Here is a 27,355-nt window from a genome sequence, read left to right as displayed (position 1 = left end):
TATATTTACGTTTCAAAACAAAAAGAAAATAAAATATGTACACTACAACTAGCAAACATTCTAAAACCAAAATAAAATCACAGAACTTCATACAAGAAATGTGTGAATTGGGCTTAATGACCATTAATCGTTCTCTTTGGTCCATGAGCAAATTTTCACCCAAACTCCACCATCCTGCAGCCAATCACCAGCAGATGGTAGCAGCCTGCTTGTCACTTGTAAAGGAATTATAGCATTCTTAGCCAGGGAAACAGCACTCAAGCTCTCATGGGAAGAGAAATTCCTTTTGCTCAGTAAGCAGCCTGCTTAACCTCCCCTGCTTGAAAGAGATGAAGGCTGGTACTTGGAGTGTGCTCCCAATGGGAGGTGCCAATGGATAGTAATCATTGCCAGGCATCTAATCAACTCCTGGCTTAAATTAAAAAAGGAAAAAAAGGAAAGAAAAAAAAGAAGGGGAAAAAAAAAAGACCACACAGCAAAGATTGATTCAGAGGTCCTATCTCCACAATTCATCTCTGGCCACAAGGCACATATATCTCACTTAGAATAGGCTGGAGAGACTGAAAAGTGCCATTTAGAAGAGACACTCCATCCCTTGAACTAAATTATCAATAGTATTAAAGCCAGATACATTGTCTCTACCTCTCTGCGCTATTAGCAGCCCATTTCTTCCTTGCTGCAGCTCATCATTCTCTGTCTACCAAAATGAAGTAACACCCAACCTGGAAGTGTGAACAGTAGGGGGACAGTTACCACAGCTGCAGCAGAGCTGTTCCGATTCATTCAAAATACTAAAACACCCACTAGCTATGTTTCTTTTGCTTTAAGGGTTTTTTTTCCGCTGCAATTTGTATTCCTTCATTACTGCAAGAGTAAACTCTTCTGACAGCACACTGCTCTAAATGTAATGAATAGGGACGTGGTTTTTGGATACCTTTTTTAGTCTCCCTCAGATTTGTACCCTACTCCACATAGGTGTTATATTAAACGTGTTCTATCTACCCTCCTCCTCTCAACCAAGCACAAGCTCTTAGGCTTGTGAAAAGAAGTGCCCCAAACTGCTCAAGTAAAACACACACCTTAACCTTTCCCTTTGGCTCTGCACTGACAGAGATAATGTCTTTGTTTAGGAGAAACGGAATCCCAGAGGGTACAGGGTTTTGCTGGTGGGAGGATGGGAGCCGCCAGAGTAGCCCTTCCAACATATTCTGGGCAGCAGCAGGAACAGTTGCTTAGAAGCAGAAATGAATTGCTTTTGCCTGACACTAATATAAGGTGTTTTCAGATGATTCCTCCACTATCTTTCTTGTGGAACAATTACCAAAGCAGTTTAAACAAGGACATTCACAACAGATGCAACTGTATCATATTTTCTATTGTCTATAATCCAAAGAGTCTTTTCTTGCTGATCAGTTGCTTCTTTCAGTTTGCTCACCTGCGCCTTACACTCAGGCCTCATTCTAACTTCCTCTCTTCCAAGCACCAGTTTTTCCTTTGCTCTCTGTTTTCTTCCCTTTTCCTTTGCTTTGCTTTCTAGTTATCTCCTTGTTTTTCCCTTCTTGCATATCAGTGTCAAGAATGCATAAACTGAATAAAATGGAAAGCAACAACTGAAGGTTACTAAAAAAGAAAAGCAAGCAAAAAAAGAAATATATGTGGCATTAATTATACAGGTACAAGTCTTCACTTTACATGCTATATGCATTTTTCACACTCTCTCCTTCATCTGTTTAAATTATAAGCTTTTAGGAAAATAATTGCTTCTGTATAATTGCACTGCACAAATGCAGATGTAAGATAATGAGGATTTCAGAGTCAGCTGCAATATTAGGAAGGAGGGCCTTCTGACTATTTCTGATTAAACAGTTGGCAGGCTAGGCAGCAGCTCAGATTTAATATCCAGGCAAAAGGGCAACAGAAGCAGCAGGCAGCCGCATTCTCTTTCCTGGAAAGCGGAATGCAGAAAGACTTCCAACAAGCTACAAGGAAAACTAAAAAATATTTGTACTGTTTGCTATAGGAGAAAGGAATAAGTGATTTTGAAAGACTGCTGCAAAAAGGGATTGAGATGAAAAAAGAGAGGGTGGACAGACATTTTAGGGAATAGGAGAGGAAAACAGTACTCTCACTCTGATGTGCAGATACTGGTTAATGAAAAAATTTGCTTATGTGACTGGGGCTAGAGATAACCACCAGTACTGAAGGATACAGAATTATTAGTTTCCATTTCCTGTCAAACAATTTAAGTTCTCCAAAAAGCAGGCACAGAATACCAAAAAATGAACCGCGCAATTAAAAAGATAAAAATCCTTTAAACTTGCATTATTAAAAGGCATCTCTTGCCAAAGATGATATACTCCTGTAGCAAGCAAATCAAGTAATAATAAAGGAAAATAGTCAATGAAGTAAAATTGGGCAGCTGTATTCAAGTCAAGAAACTAAGGACAAATTTAGATTCCAAGATTTCAGCAAACAGACAAATCAATGATCTGGAAGATGCTATACTAATAAAGCTGCATTAGGAAACACAGTAAAAAGTCAGAACTGCAGTGCTGCACGGGCTGCTGAAGCACAAAGGGGAGCTGCAGCTCAAAATGGATGGCATGGAAAAAAACCCAGAAGAAATACAAGAACTGAATAATGTCTTAAAAAAGGGAAATCCTATTCAATACATACAAAACTGATTAAAGTACAACAGAAGCCCTTGAAATGAAGAATAGAGCATTCTATTTCCCTCAACTTGAAGAAAAAAAAGAAAGTAACAAGAACAGAAATAAATGGTTAGTTTTGACAAGGAATGGTTTGCCAGCAAAAATTTCTAAGGTCCTATGCAGACACTTAAGCTATTCAACTGCACTTACAGAGTCTCTCAAAAAGGGGAGGTGAACAATAAGATTGAAAACTTGTGAAGTAGTCAGATCTAAAACTGAAGGTAAAAAGCTGCAAAAACATCTCACAATCCTCAATAACTATACGATAAAATGGAGACTAAAATTAATGTTAAGTGCGAAGTAATACACATGGGGAAAATATTTTCACCTACGCATATACATGATGACATTCTAAATTAGTTTTTACTACTCATGGGAAGGTATTAGTAGTCATCCTGGACAGAAACATCATGCAGTCCCTTTAACTGCAAAAAAACTCAGCCAGAACGTAAGGAGTTACTAGGAAAAGAAATCGATAATGAAACCCAAATCTTCATTACGTCTATCTGTAACTCTTGTAGTATCCTGACATCTTAATGTTGTGTGTGGTTCTGATCACCCTATTAATAAAGGAATACAACAGATCAGAAACAAAATAAACAGACAGACACAGATATAACTAGGAACATAAAGAGCTTCCATATGAGAAAAGACTAAGTATTTCGGAAGAAAGGTAACTGAAGGGGGATTGAGATCTACAAAAACAAATACAGTGTGCGTAAGGGAATGATTCTTAGTCATTTCCAAGAAGGAAGAGCAAATAATAAGTTTAAATTTAAAATAAATCAGCTTTTTTTTCACATAACAAATAATTAAACTATAAAAGTTACCGCCAAAGAATGCTGCACTGGCCAAAAGATAAGCAAGTTCAAAAACAGATTAGACAAATTCATCAAGGATAGGTATGCCACTCCCTGTTAAACACAGTGATATGAAAGAGACTACTCTAAAGCTGTGATTGCTGAGAAGAGGGAGAAAATACGCACTCTGTACATGCCTGGTTTACTACACATCTCCGAAGATAACTGCTCCTGGCCGTCTCTGCTGGATCCAGGACACCACAACAAAACACACTTTTCCACCTGCCTGGAATGGCAGTTCTTTTGTAGACCAAGAGATTTGATTGGGAAATTCCATAATGAAGAACAAAAAAACCCCATGATTATTAAAAAGAACGTAGGCACCCAGAAATTATACTGTTAGGTTACGAGTTTTCAAGACTCTTCAGTCTTACCTCCGTAACAGGAAGGCTGAGCTAAACTGTAACACTATATAAAAGGGTTGAAATTTGATCTAAGTGATAAATTCATGTTCACTACTCCATACAAGCCTAAGTGTTTCATTCACTCGGTGGAGTGATCAAAGGCTTGAATGTGCATGAACACACTCCAGGAGACGAGACTGGTGGGAAGCTGAGAAAGTCATGGAGGAGGATGAACCCTCCCCGCCTCTCAAACAATGGAAAGAGAAAAAAAACACAAATGAAACAAGGGCCAAGCACAACTGAACCAGAATAGAGGCTAGAGACTTCAAGAGTAAACTGATGGTTAACTAACAGATTTAGCAAAATTGACAAAAAAAATGTAACTTTAAATGGTAATGAAAAAGCATGTTTAATTTCAAATTAAGCAGGCTAAGTATACACCTTTGTAGCCATTTTGTATTTTAAATGGAATATTAAAATAATACATAGACTACCAAGTCCAAGACGACAAGAAATGCGTAAATGTTGTTTCCTTTGATGACAAAGAGCGACCCTGAATGAGAGAAACATTTCAGACAACCACTTAACAAGTATAGGGATTTGAATTTGCTAAAGTAATGCAAGTCTAGCAGAAAAAACTATACAGTTTATGTTATCTTGGCTGTTCATTTGGGGAATTAAACGTGCAACAATAAGACCAATTTAGTTACAAAAAGGTCTGAAAGGAAAAAGAAATTCAAATTTTCAAGTAGTGATTATGTGATGAGGACATACAGTTGTGGGAACAGCATAGGCAGCAAGAGAGAGCATTTACTCCAGTTGGATTTTCTGCCAGTACTAGATTTCTTTTCCGACCGTATTGGGTGATATATGGTGAATTTCTATTTAGCACAAGGTCTACTGAGTGCAGTATAATACAACAGCCCACCATAAGGGAAGAGTTTTTGGATAAATTAAATAATTACCAAAAGCTCTCCCCTGTAATACCGTAGAATAAGGTATTATATCTTAGAATATCAATGACTGGAGTGACATAGAAAAGGAAAAAACTGATATAAACAAGAAAATGCAATAAACTCAATTCAAGGAATTTGTTTTCAAGAGGCAAACTGCACGACAGAACCAGTTTTTCTCCAGTCAAAGAAAAAAAAGAGATGATGCTTAGTATTCACTGAAAGGCTCAAAGAAAAAAAAAGGTTTAGTTCATTAAGGACACAATCACTATGTTATTAGTGGCAGTGGATTCAACAGAAACAAAACCTTTGTAAAAGCTTAAAAATAAGGAAATCTTTTGAGCAAGGCAAACTGTAAATGGAAAAGATTTTGACAAGATATTAAATACCTACGCAAACTGGCAGGAAAAAGGGTGCAGCACAAATCCAGCCCCGCCAACAACTCAAAGACTTGTAGCATTGCACAGAAATAAACCATTTGTCATTATTTGTAATAATCTGTGCAAGCCCTTGCCATAAACAGAGCCCCACTGTGCAAGACACTTCGGTAATACAGAACAAAGCGTTGGTGGATGCAAAGGGATGAAATAGGAATGGTGAGACTGAGCCAGCAGCGTTGGGCAGAGTCCATCACAGCAGCAGGCTAAGCATATCCAATTGTTCAGCAGAAATCCCAGACAAGAAGGGCTTTGAAGAAATGCGTGAAGGAAAACAAAGGTAAATGTGCAGGGTTTTGAAAGTGAGGCATTTCATTTAGGAAATTATAAAATTAGCCAGGATGCACTGATTGGAAATAGATCATAAGTTCTTGAAACTGAAAGAAGAAAAAGAAGCAGGATGAAGGCAGATAAAATAATGAGTAACTTATGTTTGAGGCATAAGAAAAGAGGAAGCTGGCAGATTAATGTGAAAGAAGTAGGTATGTGAAAATGATAGTTTAGAAGAATATTTTTTTCTAACAGTATTCCAAATGGATGTTTACTCATTAATAAGAATACCAGTTCTTAAATTAAGGTCTAAAGAGCCGCTCCTATTGCGCAGTCAAAGTATATTCCACTGCAAGTAAAGATAGGTGAAAAAGGTACAATGCTCATCTTACTGGAAAATGAACAACTTGCCTCTCTAGAAAAAGGATAGCAAAGAGAGAACGACGAGAAGACGACAGCTCCTCCAGAAGCAGGGGGAGCTTCTGTAGCAGTAGTTGGCAGCAGAGCTATAATAATGAGTAGCAAAGTGCACACAAGTATTCCTGAGGTCACTGGTGGCTGTTGCTACCACCCAGGAAAAGCAGTCGAAGATGAGAAACAACAGCAGGTAAAATGAATCCAAGAGCAGAGGTAAAGGTGCAATGCTTGCGGAAGGAGAAATGCCTGCGAGTCAGTACATCTCTCTTTAGTGATAAGCTGTCCAGTAACACATCAGTGTGTTAAAAAAAAAATTGAAAAGCTCATGAACTACAGCAATAAATAAGCAATCACAGTTGAGGAAAACTAAACAAATTAGTAACACACATTGATGAAATGACCTTGGATAAAGAGGAGGTGCTCTATGTAAAATAATGTTTGCTGGTCAAAAATCTGAATGGGTTTAAAGAGGCATATGTTATTTCACTATTCAATAATCATCAGGGAAAAACCTACAAACCATAATGATGTATGTGCTGCTTAAACTGCCCATTACAGTAATAGCTACTTCTCATGAATTCAAAACTGAATTTATTCAAAAATATCTAGGGTCAGTAGGCTTGCCAGAGACACATGACACCGGAAAACTTCATATGAGCTAGCGGCAGTTTAGAAGTGGCAGCAAATATAAACAGCAGCAGAAGTCCAAGGCCGGATGGCATTCCAGCTGGATATTACAAAGCAGCTGAGGTAGCGTCAGTAGTTTCCTTAAAGGATAGACTTAATGTTGTTCTCCTGGGGGAAGAACTTCCTCCGTCTAAGGATTAAGGAGCTGTGTGGTTCTCCCCAGATCTCAAGGGGAAAAAAAACTAATGAAGATCTTTCGGGCTCAGAACACTGCTGAACTGTGGTAAAGACAATAATATTATCTAACTAGTTGCAAGCCACATCTTCAGGTTTTATAAACCTAGATGAATCTACACTAAGATAAAAAGGACTGGTATGAGCCATAGACTAGTAGAAAGAAGTCACTGTGCAAGATCAAAGAGAAATTTCAATCTTTTTTCACCTGAGGCAGAAATTGAAGGATACAGGCATTTTTGTTTTGTTTTTCATTTATTTTACACAGGCACACCCTCTTTTCACTTCTTATGCCTCCATCTTCTGAAGGCTGTAGCTCAAAAGCAGAAGTGTAAGTCAGCAGTAATGTCATCTTTGTCAGACAGCTTCAGAGACTCAGAATGGAAAAGTCTTCTTTTGGCACTACCCTTGAAGCTATTTGTCCAGAAAACTGAATTTATTGGTTACTATTCAAAACTCCTGTTGCCCAGGAACTGCCTCTGCAGATTTCTGCTTAGAGAAATAGTACCATGTGGCATCACTAAAGAATCCTTATTCTCCCCAATGATAATGTGTGACACTTCAAAGGAGGAATAATTAAGTATAGGAGTTAAGACTGCATTAAAACCTCGTAAAATAGTTTTATGTACTTATAATGTGGGTATTGGAATTTTTCTAATCTAACCTAAACAATTTCCTAAAATTAACATCTAAAAAGAATTGTTGGTTTTCTGGAAAGCATTGGTTATGCATTGTGTCAACCTTGAAATTTTAGTAATTAAATTTAACTTGAAGAGTTATTCCCCCAGAAAACACTTAACAATTAAATATAATAATGAATTTAGATATGGTACTGGGACATTAAAGTTAGGATCTTTGGCATTCTAACTTTCTACAAGAAAAGAGAAAGCTAACATCAGATGAACACATAACAAAACATTTTTATTATCTTCTGTGGACCCGACTCTAAATGATAAATGAACAAACTTTAAACTTAGCTTCCTCCCATTACATCTATGCAACTAAAACATGCAACCTTGTATCAGCTCCCTAATCTTCCAACTTAATTAAGAACATCTGACAATTTAAACACGTACTGTATTTCCTGTTTTCAAAGCACACTACAGATTTGTCTTAATGGTCACAAAAGTAGGTTTGAAAGCCTACTTTACAGAATAATTAACTGACTTGTCAAAGGCCATGTAGGGAATTTTTGACAGCGCAGGCACAAAGTCTGAAAAGTTCACAGCTCTCAAAGCTGAACTCAAGTACATGAAGTTGCTTTTCTCTCCCATCTCCACCCCCCCCCTTTTTTTTTTTTCTTTTAAGTTTCACATTGAGCAGCAGTGTCCTTTAGAGAAAGTCCCCATTTCAGAGATTCATGGTAGGACACCCTCCTTCTTCTTCCCCTCCCGTAGTAGTAGGTCTTTTATGAAGGTGGACAGTCTCCTTTAATGATCAATAACTTTCTGAAACTTAACAAGTGTGAGATGTCAGTAAGAATAAAGGAGTCAGAGATGCAAGAAAAGCTGCAATTAACAGCAGTATAGTGCAAAGTACCAACAAAACCACATTTTCTGAAATGATAAGCCATGAGAAAAAGACAAACATCCAGCTGAGTTAGAACTAAGGGACCTAAGCATAAAAGAAAACATGCAAGGCGCTAGAAATAGAAAAAAAAAATCATTAGTAAGTAACTGCACAACCAGTTTCTAACATCAACCTTTAATATTTTCCCAAACAGAAGGAAAGCTTAGGACTCAGACAACAATTAGCTGGTTGAGATAAGACTTAAGTGTATCTATGCTATGATCGGTTGTGCAACCAGATCTCAGGAAGACATGTGCAATCTGTTTTTACCACTGGTAGCTCAGGTACTGACAAACAGGGTAGCTGCAGCATGGAGAGCCTTGGGCGGGCTTTGCCACTCACGATGGTCTTTGTGTCTTGAGTAGGGTTGGTATTTTACGCCAAGTCCTATGCTGTTATGTCTACTCTTACCAATAGTTCAGCAAGTCTGAAGACAACTTAAGTAGGGCTACATGATTAAAGTCACACCCTGAGCACTGCTAGAATTTCTCAAAAGAAACTGCAGCTATTTTAGTCTTTTTAACTAAAGAGAAATGCCTGCTTTAGGTTACTCCGGCTGGCAAATTAGGCCAGAGGAGGGGAGGGAGCATGCAGTCCCTAGTGCTTCTAGATCATGGAATAATAACAATAGAAACCCCTATCTTTTCATATGTCTAGACAACTACATGGTTGCACTTGACATCAGTAATAAATGCTGCAAAGCTATATACATTTGAGAACCACCTTAGACAAATTTTAAAATGTACCTTTTATTGAAAGTACTAGTTTGTGTAATTAGTAACATCATTCTGGAAAAACTTTCTATCTGAAGTCATGGTCTTGACCAGTCCACTCACTTCCAGACCATTTTAAGACATCAGTTTGTACTTGCACAACCTGCTGCTCCCTCCTATCCCTAGCTGGGGCATTTCCCTGTATCAGTACTGACACTAAGAGTCAAGAAAGCTAGTCCAGTCAAAAAATTAGCTTGATAAAAATGAGGGGGGCGGGAGGAGGCGGGGGGAGAATTTGCGGGCCAGATCAGCTACCTGACTTTGTTTACTCACAAAGCAGTAGTGCTGGCAGAAGGGGAGGCATGGGGGAGAAGAATGGCTTCTAATAACCCTAACTTAGCCGAGATGAAATTACCACCATATTTCATCTTCACAACAGGCTCCTCAGTGGAGCAGAAGTGGTTTACAAGGGACACTCTTCGCTCTTTTGTACCTTTAACAGCAAAGGAGCCTTGACCTTTTGCTATATTCCTCCCTCCCTCTACCCTCATCTTATTCCACTTTCCCCAGCCCTTGCCTTGCACTCATCTTTCCCCTAATTTACTCCACTGTGGCACAAAGCAATCAAGGACTGCTATCACAGTAAAAATGGGAATTTCATCAAGTTTAGGAGGGGATTCTGAAAAAAAGAGTTTTAGTTGTGGCAAGGAGTGGTATAAGACTACGAAAACCAGCATTACTGTGAGACGAACTCGGAACGTCAAAGGGCCCTTTAAGGAAGACGATTATTTTTGTTAACTCCCTACGTGAGCCCTAATCCACAGCCAGTCTGTGCCCTATGTCCAGGCTGTGCTGTTTTGGCTATTTGCTCTATTTCCTACTCCGATCTCCCCTGCCTGGCTCAACGCTGCAGCAGGAACGAGCTGTTGAGGGCAACTAACATCAGAATTCCCATCCCCATATTCCCCAAACAACTTTGTGCCCACATCTCCAGCTACATACCTTCTCAACATGGCTCAAGCCACTTATGCTCGCCCATAGTTTTAGCAATACAAGACTGCTGTTAAATGCTAATTGCTTACTAATGAAAACTAATCATCATGCAATTAAACTTTAATCACTAAGCAGCTGGCTGAGATCCAATCCGTAACAATGAAGGTTCATTAATAACTTTTTTCCAAAGTGCTCTATCCTATACTTCACACAGAGGCCAGCTAAGTGTATGAAATTGTTTGAAAAATATTTCCTCTGCCAAGAAAGAAAAACTACCCAGAGCACAACAGTGTAAGAGTAGCATAGTTTAGATTAGCTGAAAAGGGTGGTTTTAAAATTCAGGCAACCCAAACTCCGTTCCTAGCTTCTTCCATAACCTCAGGCAAAGTGTGCAGCACAGTCAGAACGTCTTTTCTCCAATTCCTGTATCTGCAGAGTAACGTTCTTCAAGGCAAAAAACCTGAGTTTTAATTTTGCTGTAGTTTCTAAAATTATTACATGAATACTCATCATACTTCAGTTTTATTTTTACTCATCTTTCTAAATCTAGGGAAATTAATTTAACCTCTTTCAGAACATATTTCTCTAATTAAAAAAAGATATCGGGGTTATATAACTAGGTTTATAATGGGCAGATAGATAAAAATTTACTTTTGAAAAGAAAAAAGTTTAAAAACTGCTTTCTAGACTGTATTTTAAAAAAATCTCACACCACCATCAGTAAGTGTTTCAGTTCTGCCTCCACCATGCCTACTCCAGTCTGGCTACTACACAAAGGACCATGCTTACATAGCTTTTTATGAACTTGGTTTGCATTGCAGCGTTTGAAGAGCTTTCCTTTATTATGAATGGTAGAACATTAGTACATTTGAAGCATTATTTTTGCTTATTCAGTTATCAAAGCATTCAGTGTAATGTTTATTTTAAAAATAAAACAGAGAAACTGTACCTTTTTTATTTAAAAAGTTTTACTAAAGACAGAATGTAATTCTAATAATCCATGCAATATTATAGAACAGAAAGTCACGAATTCTTACCTCCAGAAATGAACCTCTTATCAAACTGAACAAGCAAAGAAAGATTAAGTAGTAATAATTTTTTCAAAATCAGGGAAAATATTTTTAAGGTTTGCATTTTTCCCTAGTTGTAATCAAATATAGGCCATTATAAACACAGAGGCGTGGAGCAGAATAAACTTCTGAAGAATGTCCTTCAACACTTATTTGTTAGTAGCATTCTTCTAATGAAGTTAAGGGGATACAGCTCAAGTGACTACCATCTGGAGTTAGTCTAAGTTAAAAAAAAGTTAGTTCAGTTTAAGTTAACAAAACAAAACAAAACACAAACAGCACAACAATGCTCCTCCACAATTTTGGGGAATCTTAATAACCTTTTTGCCAGCACAGCTTAAAAAGATTCAAGCTAAAATCACACATGAATGGATTGTATTCACTCGCTATTGAGAATTTAGCAAGAGTTTGGCATCTCTACAGTAACAGGCAACTTAAATCTTACAAAAAGGATTGTGTGAGCTTGTGGATAGCCAGACAAAAGACATTGAGGTGTTGGAGCGTGTCCAGAGAAAGGCAACGAAGCTGGTGAAGGGCCTGGAGCACAAATCTTATGAGGAGCGGCTGAGGGAACTGGGGTTGTTTAGTCTGGAGAAGAGGAGGCTGAGGGGGGACCTCATCGCGCTCTACAACTACCTGAAGGGAGGTTGTAGCGAGGTGGGTGTTGGTCTCTTCTGCCAAGTAACCAGCGATAGGACGAGAGGAAATGGCCTCAAGTTGCGCCAAGGGAGGTTTAGACTGGACATTAGGAGAAATTTCTTTACTGAAAGAGTGGTCAGGCCTTGGAACAGGCTGCCCAAGGACGTGGTTGAGTCACTATCCCTGGAAGTATTTAAAAGACGTGTAGATGAGGCGCTTAGGGACATGGTTTAGTGGGCATGGTGGTGTTGGGTTGACGGTTGGACTCGACAATCTTAGAGGTCTTTTCCAACCTTAATGATTCTATGATTCTAAAAAGCTCTAAAGCTTTGTTTAGAAATCTCCCGCACAGAGAAGGCCCCATGCACATTTGAAAGAGCTTCTTAGAAATTAAAGTTACTTGAATGTATTTTTAAAGGAAAAGTGTACATCGATTTTGAGGATCCCTGATGCTTTATAGAAAGGCCACAACTGTGGAATGAGCAAGCTCCTTCTTACATACAAGTTTCCAGTGCTCCTGGCTACAACTAATATAAGTGGTTAAACATCCTATTCTTTCCCAACACGCTATTGTCAGTAAATCTATTTTCCGCTTTCCTCACTCCACATGCTAGACAAACAGTAAAATATAAAACCACATGCAAGCACAAACATAATGCCCATACTTCGGCATAAGCTAATGGCAAAGGAGTCTGCACAGAAATAACTTCCTTGCCTACCCTTCATCTTCTCTCTGTCCCCATATAAAAGGTCGATACTGGAGAAGTCTTTCCCCTTTTCCCCATATCATCTTTATGTTTGAGACCTCAACTAAACTGTACTTCCTGCCATCTACAATCCATGATCATCAACATACTGTACTGGTTTTACCTGATTTCTACTCACAATAAAGCCAAGGAAAGCCAGCTTCATTTCACAAATGTAATTAATGGCTTCCACTAACTCAAGATATTGAAATATATGCATCAGAAATGTAGATGTGGATTCTGTCTGCTCACACCTTCGGCATTTGAGGCTTGTTATACCAATATACAGAGCTGCTGAGAGCTACAAAGTGCTGTAGCAGTAGTCATTCACACTTCTAGGTCCCTACCAGAGGAAGGCAATACACTGAAATACAACAGGGGCTCCTACCAGGCTCTCATCTCTGTGGCAGCACACTCTTACAGACCAGGAGTCATGACAGCACAGAGAGTTTCAGTAGCACAGCAGATGGCAATGCTTTTCTGAAAAAACTGAATCTGAAGTTCATTATTCACGTTTCAGAATTTCTTCTCCACCCAAAATTTCATGCTTCCTTATTTTTGTAACACTGCAGAATAATATTAAAGATGCTGCCATTTCCTGAGGAATGAAAACAAATGTTAAACTAATTGTACTAAGGACTGTCTTCAAGACAGAAAGAGCACATTTCCAGCTCAGGCAACTAGGTGTTTGGGCACAGTCCGTCAATTAAAACCAAGAACTCAACCACTTTAAGGGTGATTGTAGAAGATGCCTTGAGATTCTGTGGCACTCCTCACTTGAGGGGTTAAAGTATACTAAAAACTGATGCCAGAGATAAAAATAAGCAGACAATGTTCTCAATACATCCTTTTTTCAACCACTGCTAACAGGCAGTTTTTAAATTCGTTACTGGTTTCCCTTTCCCCACAGTGAAAAATTAACAAGCTCCAGTGTCACTTCTTTCTACGCTGGAAATTTCTCTGTACTATTACAGGTCTGGGTGTAAGAAATACAGGTTTTCCTTCCCGTGTTTGTCAGGAATGTGGTCTTTGAAGCAGCAGATATGATTTCAGCTGAACCCTGACCTGATGCAGAACTTCACTTGAGGGGCTTTTTGGAGGGAAAAAAAAAAAAAGAAAAAATATGTCAGGTTCTGCATTTCGTCTCTAAAAAGAAGGATAATGAATAAAAAGGTCAGCATTCATCTCCCAACACTTAGAAACAGTAACACTGTGGGCCTAAAACACTTTCAGCTAGTGGTGTCACCTGGGCACCATTTTGAGTTATGGCTAACTTCATCTAATGGTTACAATCACAAGCCGAAAGGGCCTTCCCTGTCAGACACAGCAAACATGGTTCAGAGAGTAAGCGGATTCAGATGGCTGATCTGGCACAAATATCCCCCACCCCAAGCTACTCTTCTGATGGATTAGCTAGCTAAAAATCAACCCACTGCGCAAATGCACAGTTGGTAGATCTAACACAAGGGAAACAGTGGGAGCAAGCAGCTTGCAAAGAGGATAAAGTAGGATCACCCCTCTTGACAGCAACTTACTCCTAGCCTGGCTTAGGGATAACAAAGCACACCTGTGCCAAATGAGACATTCAAAATAAACTGACACCTCCAGACTCACGGTGCTACACCACTCAGGTTTCTAGGGCTAGAAATTGTTTTGCTTTGTTTTGCCAGAGGTAGCTAACCTTCCACAGTTTTCGCAGTTCATACTGATTCCCTAGCTTAGGCATTTTATTAGTCACACAGTTAGGAACCTTTTAAAAGCAATTACTTCCAGCGTGTAGGAGCATTTGTTAGGCTTTGATTTCCCAAATCTGAGAATATAAATAGCTTAATTCCTAGTGATCCCTCTAGGCACCTTTCTTTACCCAATTTACCGCTAGGGTCCAGAATGATAGAGGTAAACAAAAGAAAATGGTTATATGAAAGCAAACAAAATATTATAGATAGGCAATCCTTCTTTCCTCTATGGTACAGATTTCCACAGATAAGATATTCTGGGAGATCAACTAGCAGGAGTCTTAAGTGGTCAAGGACAACTTTTCTATGCAAAACCAGAAGTTGTTCTCCATGAAATTTGGCTAGCATATGTAAACCTACCTCCAGCCCTACAAACTAACAACGGCACACTCAACATGAGCTATAAGGCTGCCACTGCCCAACAGTAATGAAAAATTCAAATATGTCAGTATCAATCTGCAAAGAAAGAGACATGCATTTAGGTTCTGAACTTCTGTGAACCCATATGTGGTTTTTAAGAACTTTCTCCAAAGTCACTCTGACCTTCTGAACAGGCTTGTTAACAGTCCTAAGGCAGGTAGATTTCTCCTCTTCAGGTAAGCAGCAGGCTTTGAAAGATAATCCATGGAACATCAGACAGACAAAATTCCAGATTGGAGAGAGAAAGCCCAGAATCTCCTTCCATTATACTGTAGATGATGGGCAGATTTTACCCTTCACTACTTGTTACTCTGAAGTTCTCCTGACTGAAACCCAAGATGATCCTTTCAATAAGAAGCAACAAAGGAAACGGGTTCCAAGGACTTCTTTCCATGTATAAGGATTAAAAGATTTCTCAAGTTGGGAACGAAGCAGAGATTGATGAGAAAAGCATTAAGTTCTTTAGACCTTTTAAAAGAGCTCTTTAAAAGGGGCATAAACAAGTTTTCCTTTCACAGAGCACTGTCAGCAGAAACAAGAGCTGGATTTACCTTCAGCAAGGTTGATTCTGATGGGGGGGAGAACAAAAAAAAACCACAGAAGTAATACCTGTGCTAGGCCAGAGTCTCTGCCTTGGAAAAGAGTGTTTTATAAAAAAATTTCCAAGAAATGGCCTCCTAGTGAACAGCTTTTTGGAAGACAATAGTAGAACTATCTTTTCAGATTCTGCAACTCAACCTAACACAAAGAATGTTCTCTGCATTGTTCTTCACTCACAGCTTTTTAAATTTAATACTGAGAATAAAGACCATCAATTCTTTTGAACACTAAATCTGCTGACAACTACCAAAGCGACTTCATAATTTTGCCAGTTTCAACGGTAACCAAGATCTCTTCTTGCATGAAAATGAGTTTCTCATGAATAGGAAAACAAGGTAGGAAACTGTTTCCTTGAAGGTATTTATAACAAACTGCATGCAACTGTTAGTTTTCCAAATCTATAAATGCAAAATGGTTGACACAACTGTAAGAAGAGAGACCAAAAAATTTCCAGAGGAAGAATATGCATATATTTTCAAACCTGCTGCAGAAATACCTGCTGTAAGATTCCTAGTATAAGGCAAAGATCTTATGCCAAATCACTTATGATCTGCTTTACTTAGTCCAAAACATGGCCACCTTCAATATTTGAAAGAAAGCATTCTGTAGGCAACAGGATCATCCAGCACTAGGGTGATGGCTTTTTTTCAGTTCAAGATTTCATTAACCTTGGAACCAAAAATGTCCAACTGCAAGAAGGCCAGTTAGCACCCTTACTATGGTTTAACAAGCAGTTTAAGAGAGAAAGACAGCCTACTTGGCAGGTAGGTCCATCTGCTGGGGTATCTACTTTGAACCTCAAAATAAGGAGAAGGATTAAGCCATTCTGCATCTAAAGCAGCCCAATTCATCTGATCGGCTATTCACATTCTCAGAACCAAGAAGCCCTCTATAGTGGCCAGAGCAAGAGGAACACCTTTTTGCCTTCGAGAAAGGCAGATTCTAGCACTTTGGAAACCAACTGGATTGCCGCTTAGAAGACAATACATTCAGACCATTTTCAGTCTAGGGTGAAAACAGACTTTAAGGAAAGCTCAAAGCTCAGGAGAGTCACTTCACAGTTTGATAAACCTTTTTAATATAATACCTTCTACTCTCAAATTCTTCTCGAGCATCTGGTACAAGTCGATCTTCGAGCAACCTCACATACATTCTAAGCCTTCCTTGAGATTGAATATGGGTATGTTCTCAAAAAACTGCAGTAAGACACAGGCATTTATTCACATAAGGAACAGAAAACTTGACATAGCAAGAAAAATGCTTCAAATCCCTTCCTGATTCTGGAAGCCAAATGAGAAACAGAGGTGTTGGGGGGGGGGGGGGGGAACGGGGGGGGGGCAGGAATCTATAATAAGCTTCCATGTGAGAAAAAACAGGTAAGTTTGTGTGAGAAGAAGAAATGCAGGGTGGGTTACTTATGCCACTACTTCTGCATCATGGTTTGATGGTTTATGGCCTTTGACTAGAAGTTTAAGTGTCTTATTTCTATACTAGGATGCTGCATAAGCAACAACAGTAGAGCCAGATCTCTAAAGAAAATATTTCAACTCATTTAATGGTATGGATTCAGTTTAAATTTGGTGCGCATTTGCCCTTTGTGGGTATTGCAAACAGTTTACATAGATTTTGAATTATGGCAGTATTTCATTTGCACAGAATGCGTTACATACATGAATTATTTACTTCCAGGCTCGTGACCCTTCATGTGCCATAAATGAATGTCTTTCCGTACCCTAGACCAAATTTAAGACCTACATTCCTGCATGCTTGTCCACACATCTGTGGCAAGCAGCAACACGGTTTGCAGATCTGCTTTTCCAGAACACTAATACTGATGAACTGCATGTCAGAGGGAACAAAAAGAAAATGCACTTGCAAAGCAAGGAAGTGGTAAAGAAAGCATACACAACAAGCATAGGAAATCAGCTGCCTGAGCCAGAAGGCTATCCTCAGGCAGCAGGGGCAAAAGAGTCTAGCTCCACAGAGCCTTCCCACTGCCTGGGGATGGCTTCTGGCAGGTACACCTATGAATACCCTGACTGCCATCGTCATGTTGTACATAACCCTCTTCTAACTGAGGGGGGAGGATATACTGCTTCCAGAGAAGAATACAGCACTACAATTCGCTACTATAGAATAAAGTTTAAGGAAAAAATAATGCCAGGAGAAAACCTATCCCATTATTTGTGACAGAGGTAAAAGAGAAAGACGGATTACTCTTGCAGACATAACGCAGAAAAGCCCAGCATTCAGCTAGGACACCTGTTACTGTGTTTGTGTAAGACATAAAAAACAAAGCACATAGAAGAAAATGGTCCCTGCCTCTGAAAGTTCAGTGTCTTATAACTAAATTAAAAACGGACCCAGACAGAACAGTGGAAAGCTCTGAAAAGCTACATATTACTTCTCATACACAGAAAGTAAGCAGTATTTCTTACAGCCTTAAATAGGAAGGATTAGGAAGAAATAATTTTAAAATCAAATGAGGAGATTATGAATCTGAGTGAGAAGAAAATCAGAACAAGATGGCAGACGATGGATTAAGTAAGGATGATGTAGATTAAAAGCCATGTTTTGAAGCGAGAGTCTGAGAACTCACCATGAATTCAAGAACAATTTTTAAGTTTGTGGCAGAAGAACATGAACCTGGAGCAAAAAGGAATCTCTACAAGACTCTGGAAAAAAGTGGTCGGATTACCAAAAGCTACCCAAAGGCATGGTATTCCAGGATAAAGGGAAGGAAAGCACAAGCAGAACTTCAGTGAACCCCACACAAAAAGCTGGGAGTAATGAACAACAGCCTCTGCAAAAAATAGTGGAAAGAAAGGAGGTAATCAAAAGAGGACACAGACAGGAAACAACAGCAGAACAACACTTCAAGAGCAGCACAGCTGATAGCGACAAATGTAGCTGACAGGGAAAGGAAAATGAAGTACTGGATCTGAACCTTAGCTAGGAAGATATCACCGTAAACACTCATTACAATTGTAGTAGAGCACAATCGAAGTCGCAGCAGAGGACAAGAGCCCCAGACAATGCACTCAAAGAATTTTGAGATGAAAAAAGAGAAAGGAAATTAAGCGGTAGTTGCAAAAGCAAGAGAGGCCACAGGCATTTTGTACACTTCTTTTTAAAAAAAATGGGAAACACTCATGTCTACAGGTACTATGAGGGAAAAGAAAAGCTAGGAGTTGAGCAAGTGATTAAAGGAAGGAGGTAGAGAGAAAGGACACAAGGTTCAAGGGAGATAAGGAGATGTTCTTGTATGGTGCCATAAGGGCAGATGAAAGGGTTAAGAAGAGGAGAAAAAAAATTCTATTTGTGACAAGGAGATGATCATAACAGTTGGAAGAAAGTGAAAAAGGGTGGGCCAAAGTATATTCAATCAGAAAGTCATCAAGATCCGACGCAGAGAAAGAACTAGATGTCAAACGACATGCAAAACCCATATAAAAATGTTGTGGTTAACAGGCTACTATTTGACAAGTCTGATTAGAGCCTATCAGCGTAGCACGTTTCTGATGGGCATACCCCCTTTGCAGGTACAGGAACACAAAACGGATTGCTGGAGGACAACTCAAGTGGTTCAAGAACTTGCAGAGAAGGCATTTGCTATTGGGAGAACAGGGATCATAAATGAAAGACACACCCTGAAAACAGGAAAAAGGGAAAATTAGGCTGGAGCGATCCAAATTCAAAATACTGGTGAACTACAAGACATATGAAAGCATGACCACATTGCGAGTAGAATCCAAACGGTAGTGGAGATCCCGAAAGAAACCTTGCAATTATCAGAGATAAGAAATTCAGCAGTTGCATCAGAACAAGCATGCCGGCACGGCTCAATGAAAACCGAATGAAATTAACTGACTTTGTTTAATGAGAGGCTAGAAACAAGAATGCAGGCCAAATCAAGTTAGGGCAAAGAAGCATGTAATTACTGTCAACGAACAGTGAGTGAAAATGCAGAACAAGCCAGGCATCAAACCTGAAGAGAAAAGCTCACGGGGAGGAAACGAGCATGCTGTATGTAACAATACAGAGCAAAGAGAAAATAAAAACTGGATCCCAACACTGTTTAGAAAAGGGGAAGAATCTGAAGGTACATGGAAAAGTAGTCTAGTGCCTCTTCCATGGTCTGGCCCAGGACAGAAAACATAATTGTCCTGGTTCCAGCTGGGACAGGGTTAACTTTCTTCCCAGTAGCCTGGGGGTGTGCTGTGTTTTGGGTTCGGTGTGAAAGGAGCATTGATGGCCCATTGATGCTTTGGCTGTTGCTGGGTGATGCTTGCACCGGGAGGGGGGAGCACAGCCGGGGTGGTGGACCCAGCTGGCCAATGGGGTATTCTATACCATCTGACATCATGCTCAGTATAAAAACCAGGTGTGTGGGGGGGCTCGCCCCCCGTTCGTGACACGCGGTCGGCAGTCGGTGAGCGGTTCTGTTGTGCATTGCCTGCTTTGTGTATTCTGTTATTGTTGTTGTTCTCACTGTTATTATTACTGTTTTACTTAGTTTTATTTCAATTATTAAACTGTTTTTATCTCAACCCGGGAGCTTTCCTACTTGTGCCCTCCCGATTCTCTCCCCCATCCCACCGGGGGGGGGGGGGGGGGGGGTGATCGAGCGGCTGCGTGGCGTTTATTTTTGCTGGCTGGGGTTAAACCACGACAATAATAAAAAAGGTAACCATAAATAAAGGGATGCAGCATACTGATGATGGCAAAGAAAGCCACATAACTGTGGTTTTAAAGTTTCAGCTTATCTCTCAGAACATCAAGAATAGCAAGTGTCTTCATCCACAACTAGGTAGTTGTGAATAAAGTTCTCCCTTTGTCCCTGCTTTAATTTTACATATTTCTTCTCACTCATTGCATACTCGTACTTTGGAGAAAGTCAATGATCAGTATGATTTGTGGTATAATTCGTATTGAATTCATCAATACTAAATCCATCCACATCTCACTTAAAGCTTACGGACCTCTGTGTGATTCTACTCTATCCACCTTATTTTGAAAGGACTGCAAATTCTCCTACAGTTGTGTAATATGTATTACAGTCACAGAATAACTTAGATTGGAAGGGACACCTGCTGAAAGCAGAGCAAACTTTGAAGCTAGATCCAACTCCAGAGGTAAAGTGGGTTGCTTAGGGCCTTGCCCAGTCACATTTGTGTATCTCCAAGAACAGATATTCCACAGCTGCTCTGTCACTCCCCCTCCCTCAATCCAGTATCTGACCACCCACACTGTGAAATTTTTTGCCTAATATTGAATTGGAGTTTTCTTTGTTGCAATTTGCATCTGCTGCCACTTGTCCTTTCACTGTATGACTCCAAGAGCAGCCCTAGAGAATATTAAACAGCTAATAGGATAGAATAGGGAGGAAAAAAAAAGATCATTGTACTTTTAGTAGGTAATGAGCATCCAGCTTTTTAATGCCTGAAAAATCTGTCTGATCGGGTGTGGCAGAGATCTAAACGAGGCCATGAAAAGGACATCACTAGAGATTTATTTAAGATGAAAGATGATTGCTTAAGACATGAGAGAAGAACAAGGAAAAATGGTATTCCAAATGGTATACATATTGCAAATGAAAACAAATAATTTTGTATAGCAAGTTTAGGTACTCACCATCTCTCTTGCAATCTCCACAGCTTCCTGCAGCCCATAGAGCCTGCCACAGACCAGGTAGATCCCATTGGCCCAGAGAATACAACCCTCATGGACCCAAAATTCATTGCTGTCAAGAGGTAGTTCAGGAATTTGTAACTCCAGCTCAGTGCCACCTTCTGAAGTGGGCATAGAGGGCTTTGAGTCCAAAGGAGTCTTTTCACCACCACTGCCACCGTCAGTGGTTGCTTTTTTACAAGAAGCTCCCCTTGAAAGTGACCGAGAGGCTCCACTACAGTCCTCAGAGCGGTGCCGCCTCTTAAAGCGGGGATGAGCAGCTAGGCTTCTTTGTTCCTTCTGTTGTTGCTGTTCCTCCTCCTCTTCCGTATCTGTCTTGGAACCATTAGAAGCACTTTTGTGCCGTACCTTGACCTTGCTCTGCATTTCTGTGGCCCTCTTTGGAGGCGGGTTCTTGGGCAAGGTGGCTGCGTAATCCTGGGGGTAGAAAGGACCAAAGAGGTCACCCATGTTACGATAGCTGGCCCATTTGCCACACAGGCAGCAAACCAGATGCCCTAAGACAGAAGACTCTGTTACTACAGGGCCCTGCAGCATGAAAGTTGAGGTGGGCAGCACTTTGCTCTCCACATTGCTAGGAGGGGGTGTTGAAGACCTCTGTCCTTTCCGACCCCTCACCAATTTGTTCTGCTCCTCTTCCTCCGCATTAATGATTGTGCACACAGCGCCTAATTCACACTTGTTTACCACATGAATATAAGGGAAAAAGGACTTATTCTTGGAGTCAGTTTTATCTACAGACTGGGTAGCATATTTAAGCTTGATCTCTGGTTCTTGAGGCTCCACAATCGGAGCAGCCCGTCTAGGCTTCCGCTTCCGTGGCTGTGCTGCAGGTTTTCGCCTCTCTCTCCTTTGCCTCTTCGGTTTTGGCTCACCGCCACCTACCCCTTCTGAAGACTGTGAAGGTACTGGTGGGGGTGGCGGGGGCGGTGGCAGTTGCTGCTGTTGCTGCTGCTGCTGTTGCTGCTTCTTTTGCTTGTTCACACTCCCAATTGGCCTCCCCTTTTTTTTTCCAGAGGGAAAATATCCCTTTGGAGGGAAACCGTCTGGCTTGGGTGAAATGTTTGTCACATCTCCATCTTTTTCCTCAGACTTCGGATTTGGTTCAGAAGTAAACACACCGGAAGGGGAAATTGTTTTTGAGTCAGAAAAGGTCAGAGTTCCAGCTCCGCTTACAGATCCATCAGACCTTCCCTGACCACTTGATTTCTGAGAAGGTGGTGGTGCTGCACTGGATCCTGCTCCTTCTTTACCAACACTGGCAGTTTCAGGGACCTCTGTCTTGGTTTTATCATCCTCACTGCTTTGCCACTCTTCTGAAGATCTTGGAAGAGTTATTTCACCAGTTGTATCCTGGCTTGCTGGCCCCACTTGATCTGACATCTCTCCTTTTCTCTTCTCAGCCTCTGGTCCATGTCCAGCCACATTTCCTCCTTCAGGTCCACTCTTAAGGGACAGGATGTCATCAAGAGTGACAGTATCTGCGCCAGTTTCAGCACTGTTGGTAGAAACACTTCTCCTAATATTGGGAGATGTAATTTTTTGAACAATAGCTTCCAGTTTTAATCCTCGCCCCTTTCTTGGGGGCAATATTTTGGTCTTAGCCGGGCTTGTGAGGGAAACAGCAGGGCAATTCCTATTATCAGGACTTGGCAGGTCCTTGAAGGAATCTCCCTTTGCAACTGACTTGCCAACATCTTGGCTTTGAGATGAATGGGCATAGGAGTTGTACGTTTTATCAGCTCCTTCTTTTGCTGAAGTCATCAGTCGCCCTTTATCTTCACTGCCACTATTCTTCACATCCTGTGGCTGTCTTTTGGTAGGGATAGGCGAGATGAAAGAACGGACTCTCCTCCTCATAATTAATGGATTTTGAGGAGACTGGTCTTCCTGACCAGGGAGCCTGAGCATGGCATTACTAGGCTTGGGCAAATCTGTAGATTCCTCTCGTCGATGCCCATCGCTTTCTTGAGGGCAAAATCTTTTTTGGTTGGCTGCTCCGAGAGGGCCACTACTTTTGGCAGGAGAAGTTTGCCGAGAGAGGTCCCAACCAGATTCGTGATGCTGCAACTTCTGGTTGCCGTGTTTCAGTTCGGTGCATTTGCTCTGAGTACTGTCACTCCCCATAACGCAGCGCGCAACTTCCTGGCTTCCAGTATCGTGGTAAGAGCTACCTTGAAGGTACATCATTCCATCCTTGTCATTTTTTAAGGGACTCCTTACTCTTTCCAGAAACTGCTGTTGTCTTGGGCTCTTCCTTGCTCCTTCCTGCCTGTGCTGAGCTGCAGCAATCACACCCTGAGCAGTGCTACTTGCCCAATCTTTGTATTCTTCTTGCTGTTGCTGGTATATCTGTCTCTTGTAATGATATTGGGAATTTAAACTCTGGTTAGGGTCACCAAAAGCATGAGGCCTAGCATTTGTGTGATATGCTGAAGCCAAAGACGGGCCTTCTGAATTCTGAGGGTAAGCAGAATGCAAGGAACCCCTGTTAACTCTTTCAGATAGTGTCATGTGTGGGTTCATGTGATGCAGATCTGTCCCTGGGCCTCTGCTTCTGCCTGGTGACATTTTCAGCTTATCAGCAAGATCCTGAAATTGAGAAGGTGATTTACCCCTGCTGCTTCCAGTTCTGCCAGGTGCTCGTCTCATCTGTGTTGATCTGCTGTCCTGCTGGGGAATGTAGTCTGGAGCAGCATCGGAGACTGCAGCTCCAGGGCTAGCATTGCCTCGGAAAGATTCGTGCTTGATGCCAGCAGGATGACAATGGTCTCCCGATTTTTTATTATTGAGACTAGCTGAGCTCTTTGACTGTTCAAAATCCTCTTCTTTTATTTGCCCACTGTGAGCTTTCATCTTTGTTTCCATGGATACTAAACCACCAGGGAGTATTACTGACTGGCTCAAGCCAGGGGCAAGACGTTCACTCCTTCCACTTCTGGCCTCAGGACCCATGTGCCCCATTGGGTGAGGGCCAGGATCTCTGACAAGTTGCCTTAATGGAGATATGTCACAGATCACTGATCTCCTCTCTGAGAGCGCTCCCCCTTCATGGGAAGAAGACTGAGACTCCACATCAAACTTTCTAGCAATAGGGTAATCAGCTAGATTTATCTGCTTCATGTCAGGAGCTGCGCTGCTAGACTTCCTGTCCCAGGGACCCCAGTGAGGGCCTTCCAAGAGAGACCCCATGCTTTTATTTAAGAGGCCTCTATTGGTCAATTCATTGGTTTGACTAATTAAGATATTGGGCCTCATGGCTCCCTCCAAACTCCCCGTCATCCCAGAATGCTCCTGTGCGTTCCTAGAATACCTTCTATCTGGATGATGGTGGTACCCCTGTAAGACCTCCTGTAGGAGGCTAGGAAACTTCTCATTTCGGCCTTTGCGCTCACTGTGCCCTGGAAAATCCCCTTTTTCTTGACCAGAAGGATACTGTGGAAAGCCACCAATATTTCTCTGTAGACCAGCTGCTATATTATCCTTGTAACTGTATCTTAAACTGCCAGGAGATTTGGAAGGTTCTGTTCTTGCAGGAAAATTTGGCCCAACAACTGCATGACCAGGCTGGCTGTTCCCCTCTCCATTATGGTTAGTGTTATCTCCACTTTTACTCCCTTTACTTCCTCCTTGAGTTTCTGGCTGCGTCCCTACATGCCCAGCTTCTTTCGCTCCACTAGCACTAGCTGGTGCCTGAGTGGCTGTGGAAGCATCATCTTGTGCAGGTTTATCTTGTCCGCCTGACTTTTCTACTCTTCCTGTCATGGCTTCCCGGGAGACAATCACCCCAACTGCCTTTTCATTAACTTTTGGGGCATTTTCCACAGCCACCACAGCTTCCTTCCCATCAGGGGAGGCCACATCTTCCCTAGCTGCAGGGCTGCTGCTGAGTTTTGATGGCTCATTCTGAGAGCCTTGTGCTGGTGAGGAGTTGGATCTCTCTAAGTTACCCCCTTTGTAAGTGGTGTCTGAGCTGGTGCTCTGGCCACTCAGCTGTCTCACCCTTTCCCCATGATCCTCTGAACTACTGGAACAGCCACCATCAAGGGACTCTGCCAGGGGAGACTTTAGTTGCTCCTCTGCCTGGGAGGAGCCTTCTGAGTTGGTGCAGCTGTCGGCCTTCTTTGAAGAGGATGACCTTTTGGAACTTTTTTTCTGAGGAGCCAAGGCATCTGAAAGCAACATGTGCTGGACTGTGTTGGGCAGATTGGCCACTTGAGAACTTAGAGCACTCAGGCTGCTCAGCCCTGGATCTGTGAGCCTTTTTTCCTGCAGTCCTTCCAGCCCAAACCCCTTGAATCCCCCTGCATGAGCATTGGGGCTTGGCATCATAGATGGTGTAGGACTAAGCTGAGGCATCATCTGCAGGATTCGATTTCTAGAACCCATGGACATGTTGCCTTGCCCACACTGGAGATTTTCTCCACCTGACATGAGTGGAGAAGGTGTAGAGCTGCAGCTTGGAGACTGAACCACAGATGCAGCAGGAGATGGATTAGAGATTGGACTGAAGTTTTGGTGGAACTGCATTGGTGACCTTACAGGAACTTCACTCTGGCTGTACTGTCCCACTTGACTTTGAAGAGAGAGCTTGGTGGCAGCATTTGAATACTGCATTACATGCTGAGGTGGGTGCTGTTGCTGCTGCCCCTGCTGCCCGCTTTGGGGCAGCTTAGACTGCTCAAAGCTTTTCATCGGTTGAGTCTGAAAGCTGTAGTTTGACTGGGTCCCATATGCCTGTGCATTGGAACCCACAGCATGGCCTTCATACTGTGACCCAGAATTCACGCTGTAGCTTCCATCATAATTCTGTCCTGACTGGCCAAAACGCTGCGGGGAGGGGAAAGAGGAGGAGGACGACGACGAAGGTGGCTGATAGTGTTGGCTGAACTGACCCACTCGTAACTGGTACCCAGAAGCAGAGGAAGGCAGAGTGGATGGACGCTGCATTGGCTGCAAGTGTGAGGTGCTAGAAGCAGACTGGCTGGAAGCCTGGGGTAAAGGCTGATGAGACTGATAGATCTGCTGTCTCAGCTGCTGCACCTGCTGCTGCTGGCTAGAAGCCTGTTGCTGATACTGGGCACTCCCCGGAGAAAAAGGACCGGTATAATCCTGTTGATAGTGGGATACACCCCCAAGGGTCGAGTGCTGTGTTTGAAACTGGCCCACATGTCCCTCACTCCCATACTGACTCCCAAAGCTACTCCCTTGAGGGGGCCCATAGCTCTGTACTGGTCCAGAAGGCCTGCGCTGAGGTGGCTGCTGCCCTCCTGACGCCACTGGATCTTTGTTGGCAGCCATATAGTAAAACTCTCCTGCTTCTTTTCTGAAACCTTGGTAGCTCTGATGGCCAGAGCTCTCACCAGGCATTGCTGTAGAGGCTCCTGTTGCTCCACGACGTCCACTGCCAGCACCTCCTCCAAAGCTCTGGAACATCTGGGCCTGCTGGCGGGGGCTGAACTCTTCCAGGCGGGATGAACCGTGTACTTCCTGCGGGTAGCTCTGCTGGTTTCCGTGGTAACTACTTTGCTCCCGAAAGGACTGCATGCTGTTCAGCAGCAGAGCGGCAGCTCGAAAGCCCTCCTAAAGGGGGAGAAAAAGAAAGAGGGGAAAAAAAAAAGGTATAACATCCACATCTCCCAGTCATACCAATACCACTGCTCAATTTCACTGTTTTAATAGCAATTAAAATGTAGTATTTGTCTCCTACTTTCTGGTACATCAAGGTGTATCCCCTCTCCTTGCAACTTTCCAACCTTCTAGGTAGTGCAAGACGACACAAGTTGGTAGCCTACTACCAGTTGGAATGCATTTTCAGCATTAGTATTTCCCCACAGTCATTCACTAATTGGCTCTGTTTATGTGCCCCTGAAGAAACAAACTTCCAACAATATTTTGCAAAGCAAAGGAGAACAGTCCTTACCCTCCAGCTATTCTCTACAGCTGATACTGGGAGCAATCAAGTATTTTGCTACCATGTTAAAAGATGCAACAATGAGAAACCTGCAACACACTCAAACCACTCTTGGATCTACTGCAGGAATGATATCCAAGGCCCACATTTCACTCTGGGAAACATCTCTGTTAGAAAACACTCAAGATACAACTGACCAAAGCTCAAACCAAGATACTCCAATGAAAAGGATCTATGGGAACCTGTGAAAGAACTGGCACCAGCATGCTCAAAGACATCTACTCTATGCTCTGTTCCTAACTACTCCAGTGACACTTTTAGGCGAAAACCAACACAGCAAGACAACACATGGTATTTTTCCCCCCCTTCTGCTTTGTTTTAAAAGATGGAAAGTCAAAACAGGTCTACTCT

At 41.8% G+C, this 27,355-nt stretch overlaps 1 protein-coding gene across 6 annotated transcripts in view; it reads right to left on the bottom strand.

Annotated features, from left to right (window-relative positions):
• TCF20 (transcription factor 20) overlaps positions 1-27,355 on the bottom strand; it is a 65,124-nt gene that overhangs the window by 18,942 nt on the left and 18,827 nt on the right. For all 6 annotated transcript variants that reach the window (XR_012674145.1, XM_075153573.1, XM_075153538.1 and 3 more), the window contains exon 2: positions 20,974-26,613. Coding sequence is in view for 5 of the 6 variants with exons in the window: in XM_075153538.1 (XP_075009639.1) it covers positions 20,974-26,613 (5,640 nt within the window). In the remaining variant the exon portion in view is untranslated. The remainder of the gene's footprint in view (positions 1-20,973; positions 26,614-27,355) is intronic.

This window comes from Calonectris borealis, chromosome 1, assembly GCF_964195595.1.
Source record: "Calonectris borealis chromosome 1, bCalBor7.hap1.2, whole genome shotgun sequence".
NCBI classification, from domain to species: domain Eukaryota; kingdom Metazoa; phylum Chordata; class Aves; order Procellariiformes; family Procellariidae; genus Calonectris; species Calonectris borealis.
Note: the sequence above shows the minus strand (reverse complement) of the source record. Positions and strands in the feature narration are given on the sequence as shown.